This window comes from Dermochelys coriacea, chromosome 26 (assembly GCF_009764565.3).
Source record: "Dermochelys coriacea isolate rDerCor1 chromosome 26, rDerCor1.pri.v4, whole genome shotgun sequence".
Taxonomy (NCBI): Eukaryota; Metazoa; Chordata; order Testudines; family Dermochelyidae; genus Dermochelys; species Dermochelys coriacea.
The window spans coordinates 15,433,670-15,450,284 of NC_050093.1; the positions used below are offsets into that span (position 1 = coordinate 15,433,670).

The 16,615-nt window shown below is 58.1% G+C and overlaps 1 protein-coding gene across 1 annotated transcript; it reads left to right on the plus strand.

The window, feature by feature from the left end:
- The first annotated feature begins 6,146 nt into the window (after nt 1-6,146).
- Nucleotides 6,147-14,310, plus strand: MAT2A (methionine adenosyltransferase 2A). Its single transcript, XM_038384966.2, has 9 exons — nt 6,147-6,283; nt 8,895-8,972; nt 9,094-9,216; nt 9,413-9,525; nt 9,657-9,800; nt 10,061-10,279; nt 10,689-10,871; nt 11,613-11,746; nt 12,688-14,310. Exons 1-9 carry the CDS (start codon nt 6,193-6,195, stop codon nt 13,022-13,024), a joined length of 1,422 nt encoding a protein of 473 aa, XP_038240894.1. The 5' UTR covers nt 6,147-6,192; the 3' UTR covers nt 13,025-14,310.
- The last annotated feature ends 2,305 nt before the right edge of the window (nt 14,311-16,615 follow it).

The following is a 16,615-nucleotide window of genomic DNA, read 5'->3' on the forward strand; positions in this document are numbered from 1 at the left end:
GGGGTGTATGGGGGTGGCGGGGGGTGAGGGGCACATGGTGCAGGGCTGGGGGGTGGCGGGGGGGTGAGGGGCAGGTGGTAGAGGGCTGGGGGGTGTATGGGGGTGGCGGGGGGGGTGAGGGGCACGTGGTAGAGGGCTGGGGGGTGTATGGGTTGGCGGGGGGAGAGGGGCACATGGTAGAGGGCTGGGGGGTGTATGGGGGTGGCGGGGGGTGAGGGGCACATGGTAGAGGGCTGGGGGGTGTATGGGGGTGGCGGGGGGGTATGGGGCACATGGTGCAGGGCTGGGGGGTGTATGGGGGTGGTGGGGGGGTGAGGGGTACGTGGTAGAGGGCTGGGGGGTGTATTGGGGTGGCGGGGGGGTGAGGGGCACGTGGTAGAGGGCTGGGGGGTGTATGGGGGTGGCGGGGGGGGTGAGGGGCACGTGGTGCAGGGCTGGGGGGTGTATGGGGGAGTTGGGGGGGTGAGGGGCACGTGGTAGAGGGCTGGGGGGTGTATGGGGGTGGCGGGGGGGTGAGGGGCACATGGTGCAGGGCTGGGGGGTGTATGGGGGTTGTGGGGGGGTGAGGGGTACGTGGTGCAGGGCTGGGGGGTGTATGGGGGTGGCGGGGGGGTGAGGGGCACATGGTGCAGGGCTGGGGGGTTATTGGTGTGGCGGGGGGGTGAGGGGCACGTGGTGCAGGGCTGGGGGGTGTATGGGGTGGCGGGGGGGTGAGGGGCACGTGGTGCAGGGCTGGGGGGTGTATGGGGGTGGTGGGGGTTGAGGGGCACATGGTAGAGGGCTGGGGGGTGTATGGGGGGTGGCGGGGGGTGAGGGGCACGTGGTGCAGGGCTGGGGGGTGTATGGGGGTGGCGGGGGGGTGAGGGGCACGTGGTGCAGGGCTGGGGGGTGTAGGGGGGGGCGGGGGGGTGAGGGGCACGTGGTAGTGGGCTGGGGGGTGTATGGGGGTGGCGGGGGGGTACGGGGCACATGGTGCAGGGCTGGGGGGTGTATGGGGGGGGCGGGGGGGTATGGGGCACATGGTGCAGGGCTGGGGGGTGTATGGGGGTGGTGGGGGGGTGAGGGGCACGTGGTAGAGGGCTGGGGGGTGTATGGGGGTGGCGGGGGGGTGAGGGGCACGTGGTGCAGGGCTGGGGGGTGTATGGGGGTGGCGGGGGGTGAGGGGCACGTGGTAGAGGGCTGGGGGGTGTATTGGGGTGGCGGGGGGGTGAGGGGCACATGGTGCAGGGCTGGGGGGTGTATGGGGGTTGTGGGGGGGTGAGGGGTACGTGGTGCAGGGCTGGGGGGTGTATTGGGGTGGCGGGGGGGTGAGGGGCACGTGGTAGTGGGCTGGGGGTGTATTGGGGTGGCGGGGGGTGAGGGGCACGTGGTGCAGGGCTGGGGGGTGTATGGGGGTGGCGGGGGGTGAGGGGCACGTGGTGCAGGGCTGGGGGGTGTATTGGGGTGGCGGGGGGGTTGAGGGGCACGTGGTAGAGGGCTGGGGGGTTATTGGTGTGGCGGGGGGGTGAGGGGCACGTGGTGCAGGGCTGGGGCGTGTATGGGGGTGGTGGGGGTTGAGGGGCACGTGGTAGAGGGCTGGGTGGTGTATGGGGGTGGCGGGGGGGTGAGGGGCACGTGGTGCAGGGCTGGGGGGTGTATGGGGGTGGCGGGGGATACGGGGCACGTGGTGCAGGGCTGGGTGGTGTATGGGGGTGGCGGGGGGGTGAGGGGCACGTGGTGCAGGGCTGGGTGGTGTATGGGGGTGGCGGGGGGGGTGAGGGGCACGTGGTGCAGGGCTGGGGGGTGTATGGGGTGGCGGGGGGTGAGGGGCACGTGGTGCAGGGCTGGGGGGTGTATTGGGGTGGCGGGGGGTGAGGGCACGTGGTAGAGGGATGGGGGGTGTATGGGGGTCGCGGGGGGGGTGAGGGGCACGTGGTGCAGGGCTGGGGGGTGTAGGGGGTGGCGGGGGGTGAGGGGCACGTGGTGCAGGGCTGGGGGGGTATGGGGGTGGCGGGGGGGTGAGGGGCACGTGGTGCAGGGCTGGGGGGGGTATGGGGGTGGCGGGGGGGTGATGGGCACGTGGTGCAGGGCTGGGGGGTGTATGGGGGGTGGCGGGGGGTGAGGGGCACGTGGTGCAGGGCTGGGGGGGTATGGGGGTGGCGGGGGGTGAGGGGCACGTGGTGCAGGGCTGGGGTGTGTATGGGGGTGGCGGGGGGGTGAGGGGCACGTGGTGCAGGGCTGGGGGGTGTATGGGGGTGGGGGGGGGGTGAGGGGCACGTGGTGCAGGGCTGGGGGGTGTATGGGGGGGGGCGGGGGGTGAGGGGCAAGTGGTGCAGGGCATGGGGGGTGTATTGGGTGGTGGAGGGGGGGTGGGGGTGAGGGGACGTGGTAGAGGGCTGGGGGGTGATGGGGGTGGCGGGGGGGTGAGGGGCAAGTGGTGCAGGGCTGATGGGGGGGTGTGTAGGGGGTGGAGGGGGGTGAGGGGCACGTGGTGAGAGGGCTGGGGGGTGTAGGGGTGGTGGGGGGTGAGGGGCACGTGGTGCAGGGCTGGGGGGTGTATGGGGGGGGGGGGGGTGCGGGGCACGTGGTGCAGGGCTGGGGGGTGTAGGGGGGGTGGGGGGGGGGTGAGGGGGCAGTGGCAAGGGCTGGGGGGTGATGGGGGGTGGCGGGGGGGTGAGGGGAAGTGGGGAGGGCTGGGGGGGTATGGGGGGTGGCGAGGGGGGGTGAGGGGAAGTGGTGAAGGGACTGGGGGGGTGGCAGGGGGGGGGTGGAGGGGGGTGAGGGCACGTGGTGCAGGGGTGGGGGTGTATGGGGGGGGGGGGGGGGTGAGGGGCACGTGGTGCAGGGCTGGGGGGTGTATGGGGGGCGGGGGGGTGAGGGGACGTGGGCAGAGCTGGGGGGGTATGGGGGGTGGCGGGGGGTGAAGGGCACGTGGTGCAGGGCTGGGGGTTTGTAGGGGGTGGCGGGGGGTGAGGGGCACGTGGTGCACGGCTGGTGGGGTAGGGGTGGCAGGGGGTGAGGGGCACGTGGTGCAGGGCCGGGGGCGTGTAGGGTGGGGTGGCGGGGGGGTGAGGGGCACGTGGTGCAGGGCTGGGGGGTGTATGGGGTGGCGGGGGTGAGGGGAACGTGGTGCAGGGCTGGGGGGGTTAGGGGGTGGCGGGGGGGGTGAGGGGCACGTGGTGCAGGGCTGGGGGGTGTATGGGTGGGGCGGGGGGGGTTAGGGGAACGTGGTGCAGGGCTGGGGGGTGTATGGGGTGGCGGGGGGGGTGAGGGGCACGTGGTGCAGGGCTGGGGGTGTATGGGGGGTGGCGGGGGGTGAGGGGCACGTGGTGCAGGGCTGGGGGGTGTATGGGGTGGGGGGGGTGAGGGGCACGTGGTGCAGGGCTGGGGGGTGGTAGGGGGTGGCGGGGGGTGAGGGGCACGTGGTGGGGGCTGGGGGGGTGTATGGGGGGTGGCGGGGGGGAGGGGCACATGGTGCAGGGCTGGGGGGTGTATGGGGGTGGCGGGGGGGTATGGGGCAATGGTGCGGGGGGGGGTGTATGGGGGTGGTGGGGGGGTGAGGGGTACGTGGTAGAGGGCTGGGGGGTGTATTGGGGTGGCGGGGGGGTGAGGGGCACGTGGTAGAGGGCTGGGGGGGTATGGGGTGGCGGGGGGGGTGAGGGGCACGTGGTGCAGGGCTGGGGGGTGTATGGGGGGTGAGGGGGTGAGGGGCACGTGGTAGAGGGATGGGGGGTGTTGGGTGGCGGGGGGGGGTGAGGGGCAATGGTGCAGGGCTGGGGGGTGTAGGGGGTGTGTGGGGGGGTGAGGGGTACGTGGTGCAGGGCGGGGGGGGGGTGGCGGGGGGGTGAGGGGCACGTGGTAGGGCTGGGGGGTGTATTGGGGTGGGGGGGGGTGAGGGGCCGTGGTGCAGGGCTGGGGGGTGTATGGGGGGTGGCGGGGGGTGAGGGGCAACGTGGGCAGGGCTGGGGGTGTATTGGGGTGGGGGGGGGTGGGGCACGTGGTGCAGGGCTGGGGGGTGTATGGGTGGCGGGGGGGTGAGGGGAGTGGTGAGGGTGGGGGGTGTGTAGGGGGTGGGGGGTGAGGGGCACGTGGTGCAGGGCTGGGGGGTGTATGGGGTGGGGGGGTGAGGGGCACGTGGTGCAGGGCTGGGGGTGTATGGGGGTGGCGGGGGGGTGAGGGGCACGAGGGTGCAGGGCGGGGGGGGGTTGGTAGGGGGTGGCGGGGGGGTGAGGGGCACGTGGTGCAGGGCTGGGGGTGTATGGGGTGGGCGGGGGGGTGAGGGGCACGTGGTGCAGGGCTGGGGGGTGTATGGGGGTGGGGGGGGTGAGGGGCACGTGGTGCAGGGCTGGGGGGTGTAGGGTGGGGGGCGGGGGGTGAGGGGCACGTGGTGCAGGGCGGGGGGGTGTATGGGGGTGGCGGGGGGGTGAGGGGCACGTGGTGCAGGGCTGGGGGGGTGTATGGGGGTGGCGGGGGGGTGAGGGGCACGTGGTGCAGGGCTGGGGGGTGTATGGGGGGTGGGGGGGGTGAGGGGCACGTGGTGCAGGGCTGGGGGGTGTAGGGGGTGGCGGGGGGTGAGGGGCACGTGGTGCAGGGCTGGGGGGTGTATGGGGGTGGCGGGGGGGTGAGGGGCACGTGGTGCAGGGCTGGGGGGTGGCGGGGGTGGCGGGGTGTGAGGGGCACGTGGTGCAGGGCTGGGGGGTGTATGGGGTGGCGGGGGGGTGAGGGGCACGTGGTGCAGGGCTGGGGGGTGTATGGGGGGTGGCGGGGGGGGTGAGGGGCACGTGGTGCAGGGCTGGGGGGTGTATGGGGGTGGCGGGGGGTGAAGGGCACGTGGTGCAGGGCTGGGGGGTGTAGGGGGTGGCGAGGGGGTGAGGGGCACGTGGTGCAGGGCTGGTGGGTGTAGGGGGTGGCGGGGGGTGAGGGGCACGTGGTGCAGGGCTGGGGGCTGTATGGGGGTGGCGGGGGGGTGAGGGGCACGTGGTGCAGGGCTGGGGGGTGTATGGGGTTGGCGGGGGGGTGAGGGGCACGTGGTGCAGGGCTGGGGGTGTAGGGGGTGGCGGGGGGGTGAGGGGCACGTGGTGCAGGGCTGGGGGGTGTAGGGGGTGGCGGGGGGGTGAGGGGCACGTGGTGCAGGGCTGGGGGGTGTATCGGGGTGGCGGGGGGTGAGGGGCACATGGTGCAGGGCTGGGGGGTGTAGGGGGTGGCGGGGGGTGTGGGGTACGTGGTGCAGGGCTGGGGGGTGTATGGGGGTGGCGGGGGGGTGAGGGGCACGTGGTGCAGGGCTGGGGGGTGTATGGGGGTGGTGGGGGGGTGAGGGGCACGTGGTAGAGGGCTGGGGGGTGTATGGGGTGGCGGGGGGGTGAGGGGCACGTGGTGCAGGGCTGGGGGGTGTATTGGTGTAGCGGGGGGTGAGGGGCACGTGGTGCAGGGCTGGGGGGTGTATGGGGTGGCGGGGGGTGAGGGGCACGTGGTGCAGGGCTGGGGGGTGTATGGGGGTGAGGGGCACGTGGGTACAGGGCTCGGCGGGAGGGGCGGGAGGGGAGGGGGTTGTGGGGGGTCAGATTGGTCAGGGGATTGGACGAAGAGGAAACTAAGATGGGCGCCAGAGCGGGTCGGGCCCGCCTTCCTGAGGGCGCGAGGCCAACTGCGCATGCGCATCAGCCACATTTCTCCTCCTCCCCCAAATTCCCGAACAGCGGGCGGGCGGGAGGATCGCAGCTCGGCCAGGCGTGAGGGGAAGCTCTCATTGCGCCTGCGCAGCAGCAGCGCTTCCCTCCGGCGCCTCCTTGCGGCGACAGTCGGCTGGAGCTTGTGGCTTTTGTCTGGGATCAGTGCAAGTGGCAGACACGCGGGGGAGACAGAGCACTTCCCTCTGCTGCCCTGCCGGGCCGCGTTAAGGACGGGAATGCTTGTCTTGCCCGACGGTGAATTATGAGAAATCCCCTCTCTCCGGCTGGGAGCGAGCTGGCCGGCGTGCCGGGGCGGGGGGGGATTTATTATGTAACGTGGCCCCCTTCCCCGGCGCGTGGTTGAGTCCGAACCCGCTCTCCCCGCCCGTCCCGAGATTGGCGCCTTGCGGCGGGGCGGGGCCTGGCAGGGGCGGGGCCGGGGAGGGTATAAATAGCGGTGCCGCTGAAGCGCCGCTTTCATTCTGGCGGAGCAGAGGCCTGGCGGAGCGTCCTTCTTCTTTCGCCGCTTCCTTCCGGTGTCGCCATGAACGGGCAGCTCAACGGTTTCCACGAGGCCTTCATCGACGAGGGCAGCTTCCTCTTCACCTCCGAGTCCGTGGGGGAGGGGCACCCAGGTGAGGGCCGCGGAGCCAGGGCCGGGGCGCGGCTTCGTTCTCCGAGGCGGGAAAGCGGCCCGGCCGCGCCACCTCCTCAGGGGCGCGTGCGCGCGCGGCGCAGGGCCTGTCTTTGCGTGTGGGGGCGGCGGGGGGACGGAGGGAGGGATGATGAAACTCTCGGCCCCGCGGGCGCGCGCGCGGGCGCGCTTCCCCCTCCCCCCCCCCGCCGCCATTTTCCGCGGGGGGCGCGCGCCGCATTGCAGGCTCGGCCGGGCGGCACGTGGTCCCGGCGCGGGAGGGGCGGGGTCCCTCCCCCGGCTATTGTCCGCGTCCGCCGCCGCGGTGGGGCCGCGGGCCATGGGACCGATCAGCCTCCTGTGCCGGAGCGGGGCGAGGGTCGCCCGGGGGTCTCGAGCCTGCGGGGGGGTCGCTCCGTGACGAAGCGCTTCGCCTCCGCTCCTTTACCGCGGAGCGCGACCCCCACAGCCCCCCCCCCCCCCCCCCGTGCGGCCCCCCGGTCCCTTGGCTTGGCTGCCGCTCCTGCCCGGGGAGCGCGGCCGCCTTCGCGGCGACTCCCTGCCGCCCACCGCCCCTTTCTCTCCCGGGGGAGGGGGGGGGCGCTGCCAGCGGGGAGACCGCGGATTGCCGCGATCGGCGCCCCGGCAAGCTGGAGCCTGTTCCCAGCTCTGCCCCTGCCTTGCCGAGTGTCCCTTCGACTCGACTTCCTCGCCTGTGTACGCGAGGGCCGCGCGGGCTGGGGTGCTCGGCGCGCGTCTCCCGCTCCGCAGCTGCGTTTCTGGGAGGAGAGGGAGTCGCAGGCTGCTGAACACCGTCACTGAGGTCGAAATAAAGACACAAATCCTGATGCTGTATGTTCTCTTCAATAGCCTTGTGTTGCGGACTTGAATGCTGACCGATCGCGACCCTTCCCTCACCCGCTACAGAAAGCGCCTAAAATAGTGCCAGGTGCTGTGTGGCATTGCTTTGGGCAACTTACGAGGTCAACGCTCCATGGGGTTTTCGTAGATTCTTTCATTTCCACGACAAAGAAGCATGAGTCGTTCTATCTCAGTCCTGGCATTGTTTCAATATGGTTTTTTCTGCCTGCCGTCTCCATTTTGGGGCCCTGATCTATTTAGATTCCCACTCTCTGGTCCATTATAAATCACTTCCACATTGCAGGACGAACTTAATAGACTGTTCAGTGGCATTTGCTGTGTATAGGTCACTACCTTTTCCAAACCATTGGCCAGTTATGGTCTGGCCAAACAGGTGAACTGGCTTCAAAAACTACTTCCTCTAATATCAGTCTGTCTTCGCTACAAGACTAGGGACAGCAGTGCTCAAATGATTGATGCTGGCATAGTTATCCTAACCAGAAATTTTCTGATGTCATTAAATCCTCCCTTTAGTCTGTTTTATTACCTGGGAACTGTTAGTAAAACAAATCTTTCCTCAAGGTGTGAAAGATTGTGTTCTTTTCTAAATGACATCCAGGGGAATTTTTTCCTTCCCTGGGTGGTTGAGAAAATTATGCTTATTGTCGCATCATTTCCAGCGCTGCTATTCAAGGTGACTGGTGAAAGATCTGAGGAATGAATGGGTTAAAGATGATGGGAGGGGCTAGCTCAGTGTCAGGCTTCCCTTTATTCCATCTTGTTCCTGTGCAGCGCACAGAATTATGTCACTCTGCTCCAAATCTGATCTGAAAGGTCATTGTCAAGGACGACATTTAGCCCTGAGTGAGTAGCTTATTCATCACAGACTTTGAACAATTCTTGTAAAGCCCTTAGTGCTTTAGGGGTTTCAGATTGCTCTAGAATAATTGTCTGCAGCAGTCATGCTAGAGTGACTAGCTATGCGCAGGCTGGCTGACCAGCTGAAACCAGTTCTGCAGTCTCAAGCTGGCTGCTTGCTACTCACAACTTGGTTGCTTTTTGGCAGCCATGGCTAATGGAAACATGACTACGGCCTACTGTACTGCAAGTTAAAATTCGTCAGTGGGGCTACGTTGGGCACGTGCAGTCTTTTGCTGTACATGTGCAGATCTAGAGTGCATACTAGAGTGGTCTTGCTGCAAGTGACCATTTTGTCAGGGCAGTTTTCTAAAATTCTAAAACACCTGTACAAACCAAATTGAAGCTGTTATCTTCTGTTTGAGGGCAGATCAGATGCTGCTGTGATTTGGCTGCTTAAGTAAATCCCTTGGCAATGCAGTGCATTGTCCTATTCAGAGCTGCTGGGGGTAAATTGCACACTGTCAAAATCCTGTCTTATAGCTACATCACAAAGAGAGAGTAAGAATGGCTAAATTTAAGCCCTGACATAATAGTAACTTGATCCTAAAAGTTCCTCTAGAAAATGCTTAGGATTCCACACTAACCCAGAAAACCCCCAAACACTCAATAGTATGGGACAAGTGCTGCATCTGAGGTACAGGAAATTACAGTGTAAGATAACAGCACTTCAGCCTGGTGTTGTGTAACACTGCCATTGTTGCTTTCTGTGGACAAATTGGCATGGAGACTCCCAGAATTGGCTGAAGTTAAACATATTGAGCGGAAAGAGAAAGGGATTCAGCGAGGTACACTGTGCATTGAGAGTGATTGGCTGTTTGATTTCTTTTCAGATAAAATCTGTGACCAAATCAGTGATGCTGTCCTTGATGCCCACCTTAAACAGGATCCAGATGCCAAAGTTGCTTGTGGTGAGGATACTAGCCTAGAAAAGGGGAGAAATTGCACCTATAAATGCACTTTTGTTACCTTATGAGAGCTGTTTCTCCAAGTGACACTGAAGTTGATGAATATCCTTTTATTCTCTTCTAGAAACTGTTGCAAAGACTGGGATGATCCTCTTGGCCGGCGAGATCACATCCAGAGCTGCTGTTGACTACCAGAAAGTTGTGCGTGATACAATCAAGCATGTTGGTTATGATGATTCTTCCAAAGGTAAGTGCCTCGGGCCACTTGTTTTTCTAGGTTTGGGAAGCTTTTTTTTTTTTTTCTAGCTTTGAGTATAAGGCTGTTGGCTTCTAAAATATCTGTAACCAATTTGCTAAGTGTTCTAAGGAACAAATTATAAACTTTCACAGAATACCTGCACGGTCCAGCTAATCCTAGAATCTGAAATTCTGCTGTGTTTTAGGATTTGATTACAAGACTTGCAATGTGCTAGTAGCCTTGGAGCAGCAGTCTCCTGATATTGCCCAGGGAGTCCATCTAGACAGGAATGAAGAGGATATTGGTGCTGGGGACCAGGTTAGTATTCTAGTAACAGCTGTTCCCAGCTTGCAGAAACATTTTCTTGTTTATAGGACAATACTTAGCACTTGTCAGTAGCTGGTTCTGTTAAAGTTGAGGTTTCAGACCCCCCCCCTTCTCTCCCATAGGGCTTGATGTTCGGTTATGCTACAGATGAAACTGAGGAGTGCATGCCCTTGACCATTGTCCTAGCGCACAAGCTGAATGCCAAGCTGGCAGACCTGCGTCGCAATGGCACCCTGCCCTGGCTGCGACCTGACTCTAAAACTCAGGTAAGCGGAGCCTTGTCATACACTGCAGTAATGGGCATGTGTGAGAGAGCCTGGTTATAGCAAGCTAAGAGCAGAATGAATTTCCGCCTTTGTTGAGCGGGGGGGGGAGGACCAATAATGGAATGAGAATACAGAGTAGTTTCATTTCTGCTTAGCAGTCTGGAGGGTATGGATAGCATTGCTGCCCCCTATTAGGATCTGCTGTAGATGTGCCTGTCCCTGACTTGGTTTTCTTCTCCTGGTCTGGGGTATCATTTCAGGTGACTGTGCAGTACATGCAGGACCGTGGCGCTGTCATCCCTATTAGAGTCCACACGATTGTCATATCTGTTCAACATGATGAAGAGGTCTCCTTGGATGAGATGAGGGATGCCCTAAAGGAGAAAGTGATCAAAGCTGTTGTGCCTGCAAAATACCTGGATGATGATACAATCTACCACCTGCAGCCAAGTGGCCGCTTTGTCATCGGTGGTCCCCAGGTAAGACTGATTCAATCCTCCAAGGAATGGACTTGTGTGTTTTCACTTGGGCGTGTCTAGTCTACATGCAGGCATTGAGGGTGACCAGTCTTCCAAAACTCCCCCTCTCTAGCAATATGGGATCATAGCCAGGCTAATGGGGGCCTCCAGTGTAGACTTAGTTTTCTCCCCCAGAACTAATGGCTCTACAGAGCTCGGTGGAGTAAACACTTGTCAACGAACAAGAGTATTGGAGCAAGTGGAGCTGGTATAATTCAGCTGCCATTTGTACAGTTACACTTAAAATGAAACATTGTCTTCAGTGCGTGCAAGGGTTAGGCTTTAAGTTAGCGTAAGCAGTGGCTATTGTGCTCTAAACTGATGAGTGTTTCTAAATGGAGTCCAGTTTAATGGGGGTTGTTAATTCCAGGGAGATGCTGGCTTGACTGGCCGGAAGATCATTGTTGACACCTATGGCGGCTGGGGTGCTCATGGAGGAGGTGCTTTCTCGGGAAAAGATTACACCAAAGTGGACCGTTCTGCTGCTTATGCTGCTCGTTGGGTAGCCAAGTCCCTCGTCAAGGCTGGCCTGTGCAGGAGAGTGCTTGTCCAGGTATGGCTTGGCCTGAAGTTTGGAGAGGGATGTTTGTAAATGAGCTGGATTTAGCAGGTGGTATGGTGGCTGGCAGGGTCTCCCTTTAAAGCTGTATTGAGCCAAAGATCTTTGGGGCTGCTGTGCCACGGAAAGAAAGGGGTGTGGCTAGCTGTATTGGGAAGCCCATCTTTTCCATCAGCACAAGCTGGTGGGATGGCATTTGGAAGGCAACTGACAGTGAGGGTGGTGAATAACTGGAGCTTGCCGTGAGAGTGGCAACTGCTGTTCTTGGTTGTATAGAGAATCCTCTCCAAACCAGGGAGTAATAACTTAGAGCGCAATGGTATCGTTATCTGCATTGCTGCAGTGACCAACTTGCAGTGTGCTGCACTGTTTGGGTGTCCCTTCCAGGATAGACTCTAGAGAGAGAATAGAGCAAAGAAAAACCCAGGAATAGAAGGTAAGATGAGAAGGGGAGTTTGGCTGGTGTAAAGAGTAATATGAACGGGGACATACTTCAGAGCAGCTGAACGGAGAGCTGATCATTCTTGTAACTACTGTAACTGGCATGTGGAATGAGTGAGAGTGGAGGTACAGTTGTTGCAAGTATTTGAGTGGATAGATGAGCCCCTGCATTATTAGGAACAAAGTACCCCTTCAGAATGTGGGGTGAGGGAGTGTTAGGCTGAGGGGGGGGGGCAGCATGGTCATCTGCCCCAGCAAGTCCTCTGAGGTGTTTAAACTGTCCTTTGCCCTCAGGTCTCCTATGCCATTGGAGTTTCCCACCCGCTGTCCATCTCCATTTTCCACTATGGCACTTCTCCAAAGAGTGAGCGGGAGCTGCTAGAGATTGTGAAGAAGAACTTTGACCTCCGCCCTGGGGTTATTGTCAGGTAAAGATGGTAATGCATGCAGAGGGGGGAATAGCTCCCTACTTGCTTGTAGGCAAATCTGAAGCCGCTAATGAGTAGGGAATGGAGGACCAGGGCTAGACTGATAGTACAAATGCTGCTGGAATTGATTCCTTACTATGTCATGCTAACAATAGAAGTACACTTCTCCACGCTGGACTGCCTCTAGTAGCTAACCCCGTCTCTGTAACAAAACAGGTGGCTCTTGGATTAAGTATCTGAGAGCACTAATGGTGCTTGAAGGCTGAGGTTGCCTTTGGACTGGGTGCTAAATGCTCCTGGACTTAAAATCTAGGATTCTATAGCAGGACTTGGTTGCCTAACCATCTTAGCAAATCCTTTGGGTGCAATGTTGAGCTGCTGTTTGCATTCATGCCTGTTTTGCAACCTGTGCTGGAAGCATCCGATTTAAAGTCAGAAGCAGCCATTGGGTTAGGACAAGAGCTGCTTAAACAGAAGAGATAAGTGGTTCCACCAAATGGATCACCAGGTCCTGATGAGCTGTAGCCCTCGAAGGGGTAAGTATTGTATGACCTCATGTGAGATTGAACACTTGTAGTTTCTCAGGATGAGTTTGGACTGGCCTGCAACTAGCTAAGTGTCTAGGACACTGTCTAAAAAACAAGGCAGCCTGAGAAACGACAACTGATTCTTAAGAGGAAGCAAGAGGAAGAGAGGCGCCTCTGAGTCAGTGAATGAATCCAGTTATATTGAGTCTGGGTTTATAGCAAGGTGGAAGGTGTCTGGCCTCCCACACAGCATATGCAGTTCCAAGCCTGCTCCACCACCGGAGTGTCTGCCTCATGACTTGCCCCTGCTGAGTCAAAAACTTCACCTAAACCAGAGCCTCTGAAAACTGTCTCTTGTTTTGCTTTGCTTGTGATTGAATGCTCTGTATTAAGTTAAGGACTTGTATATTCCAGGGATCTGGATCTGAAGAAGCCCATTTATCAGAGGACCGCAGCCTATGGCCACTTTGGTAGGGACAGCTTCCCATGGGAATTGCCCAAAAAGCTAAATATTGAAAGTGTGTTAGGCTTTCTCCCCAGACCTGTTGGCGTAGGCTACAGAGAAGCTTTCAGCTCTGGGGAAGAGCCCCCCTTCCCTAACTTATCCTGTCCTCCTGTTCAGCTCTATTCGGCAACTTCGTCCATTGCCAGGCTATTAATTCTATGGGGACCACGAATTAGACTCTCTTCCTATTTCTGGCATTGTGCTCACTCTATTAGTGGAACTAGTGAGCGCAAGCTATCTGTGTAACTGCCTAGAGACGAGCAGACATCAGTCTGTCTAGTAAATGATGCTTTAAGATTGGATCTGTTGTATGCCCAAGAACCCAACCCTGAAAGTCTAAGAACTGCCAGTGAATTTCCCCTTCAAATGCTGACTGAGAAATTGTCATTGTAACATGCATGTGGAATCTGTGGTTCATTTATAGCATCTGTCCAGCCCCAGCCCTGTTGAGCAGCATGATTTTTGTGGTGTCTAAGAATGTAAAGCCTTCTAGTCCCCGTAACCTGGTCAGTCTGTAGCTTTTGTCTGGGAGCGCTTCCCCCTAGCAGACTAGCCTTGCATGCAACGCAAGTTCACTTGGGAGCTCCAGCCTGACATGGTTTTTATTCAAAGGCAGTTCTTACTCTACCCACTTGTGGTGCTTTATGCTCTTAATTCCATCTGGAGTGGCACCAGATTTTTAACCTCTCCACTTTCAGCTGTCTTTCTTGGAGGACGTACGTAATAAGGTTTTTAAAAAGATAATCAATCCTATGCATGGTTTCAGCACTAGCCAAACCTCACCATCTCCTGTCTAAGAAACGGGCCCTTGTCAGCCTGGGGATGTACTACAGAGAAGTCCCCAGGCTGTACCCGAGGTCTGTAGGCTGCACACTTTGGTACCAGAGTAATTTTTTTCTTTATAAGAAAGCTGGAGAATTCCACACTGCACAAAACTCCTCCTGGGTTTTTAAACTTTGTTTTATTTTCAAAGCCAGGTCCAATTCGTGCTCTGAACGGCTGGCGTAGCTACAGAGAAGCCAGCTTCCTTCAGAGCCACAGGTGCATTTGGAGGGGAGGAAAGGTGGCAAAAATAACCCTTCATACTTGAACATTTTTCTAATTGCTTATTTATTGTTCTCTGGGGCAGGGTGTGAGTACAGAGAAGCCCTTGGCTCAGATGGCAGCTTTTTAACACTTTTTTTTTTGTTTTGTTTTTTGTTTTGGACACCATGATTCCTTGCCATGTTTCCAGCATTCCCTGATAGGCCAAGGTGTCCTACAGAAAAACCTTGGGTCACACCTACAGGGGGTCTGGCTGGTGTAAACATAAGGGGGAGGGCAAAGCTAAGGCAAGTGGCCATGGGAGAAGCTGATTTGGCTGGTGTTGTACAGAGAAGCCAGCTTGTTTACATGCTCTATTCCATGGCCTCTGCCTTGAGTGGAAAGTGCCTTTCGTGATCTACTTTTGTGGAGGTTTATTACGTATGTCTGCTTCTTCAAATCCCACCAATTAACTGAAGATCTGAATACAGTGCTAGGTTCTCCCTTAAGGGTCTCTGCTCAAACTTTATCTGGAACAATGCATCATGTTTAGGTGGGCATAGCCAAGCTCATGCTCATAGCTTGGGCTGGAGTCATGAGTGGGGTTATATCTGTGGGAAGGGCAACCCAATCTGGGCTGGGGACAGAGGAGGATGGCTTCCTAGAGGCGTCGTTTGTTGTTTGCCCTGCTGTGGAAAGACTAGTGCTTAGTTTAAGGCTGGGGATAGAACTTCAAACTCACTGCTTCTCCTGAATTATAACTGAGGTGGGTAGGAGGGAGCATGGGGGCAGGATGGTTGTGATTCTAAGCCTACAGTGAAATTCAGCCTGTGTTGTGTTCTGTTGGGGACTACTCCTAGTACTGATCTCCCAGTGGTATGGACAATCCGTTACTGATTCAGTCTGGCTAGGGCCCCTCTTACGGCATGGTTTATGCCAGTACAGGTGGTGGTCTCAAAGTGCAGATAGCACTGTGCACTTTGGTCAGGAACTGAACTCCCAGGTGTCACTAAATACCCACTACCACTGAAGTGCCTTGCACTGCCCGCTGTAGTGATGCAGTGGTTTAATGGAGACTGTCACTGCTATGGGGTGCTTTGGGTTTAAAAAAGTCATTTAACTATAATTTAGGCCAAGTCCAGCATGCACCTTGTGGTCTGCTGTTCTGTCAGGTTAAATACAACATCCATGATCTGAGGGGGGGGCTGTACAAGCTCTTGCCCAGAGCAGCTTCTTGTGAGATGTAATGTGTAGAGGGTAGTTATGTCTGTTAACCCATCAGCTGCCATGAGCTTATCAGAAAAGGTGGATCACTACATCTCGGCTTCTTCCTGCTAGAGCAGGTGTTCTCAAACTGGGGTTTGGGACCTCTCAGGGAGTTGCGAGGTTATTACATGGGCGTTGTGAGCTGTCAGCCTCCACCCTGAATCCTGCTTTGCCTCCAGCATTTATAATGGTGTTAAATTTATAAAAAGGTGTTTTTCATGTATGGGGGGGGGGGGTTGAACTCAGGCTTGCCATATGAAAGGGGTCACTAGTACAAAAGTTTAAGCACCACATTGCTAAAGTGGGAAGATTGTGCTTGCCTTTTAGCTACTGGGCACAGGCCTGACATGGGCTCTCTTAGCTCTGCTCCCAGTGGCTGGAGAGCTGTTTGCAGTAATACATAGTATCACTTGTTAGGTGTTATCTTAATTATAAACAAACAGTAATTAGTCCTTTGAAATAGCTAATGTAAGTGACTTGGTGAAGTTACAGCTGGAGTCATTGAAAGGTTCTGAGTTGTGTTGCAAAGATGACTGCCCTTGAAAAAGGCACACAAACCTACATCCTATTGCTCTGGTTAAATGCACACCTACTCGTGTTACAAGGGACACCTTAGAGCACAGTAACTATCTAGCTTACATGAGCATTTGACACACTTCAGTCTGAGTTTTCCTATTGAGCTTGTGTCTGGAACCCCCTCTAGTTTATGGGTCATTTATAGCAGCAGGGACCAAGAAATCCTTTGGAAAGTGAAGGAGTTATGCTTGTCAGGGCACAGAGGTAGCAGCAGAATCTATTCTGATGCATGCCTTTTGATTTCAAGTTGGTGCTCTCCCTTCTGCTCCTGCAAGTTCGTATCATTCTTTTTGCTGGTGGCTGTGCTACCCTGTGACACTAATAGCCCCTGAAAGAAACCATGGCCCACCTTAAGCAAGAAATGCCTGGCCTCTGTTGTAATAGGGCCAGACAGAGTTCTTGACGGAGGTCAGTGTTTTTTTGAGCAAGTCAGACACATTAGCCAAGAATACAGCCCCATTGAAGTGGGGCCAGTGTTGCTGTGATAAGCAGCCATTTCCTCAATGCTATAGTGCTGGTAATGCTGCAAGTGAAGATTTTTGTTGAGATAGCTAAGTAGCTTGCAGTAAATGTGAGCTGTTTGTGGTTCTTGTATGCAGAGATGTGCCTGTTAAAACCTGATTCAGTCTCGTGTGTGTATATACACACACACACACCCCAAAAGGACTTGGGGTCAGAGCTCCTGGATTCAAAAGGAAACTGGGCTATGGAGCTGAGCTCTATGCTGATTTGAAGCTATCTGCCAGGAAGGGGAGTGGTGAAAACAGGAAGTGGTAAAGAGAGGGACTAAATAAAAGGCATCCCTTTGGCTATTTGGGCCACTTCAAGCTGAAACTGGTCCTGGACCACACTGGTGAAAGCAAAGGGTGCTTATGAATGAGCTATTGCCCAGGGGAGGAGGGGGATTTTTTCATGTTAACAGACACCCAGCACCCTGTACCTGCAGTTAGGGCACTGGCCTGGGTTCTAGTC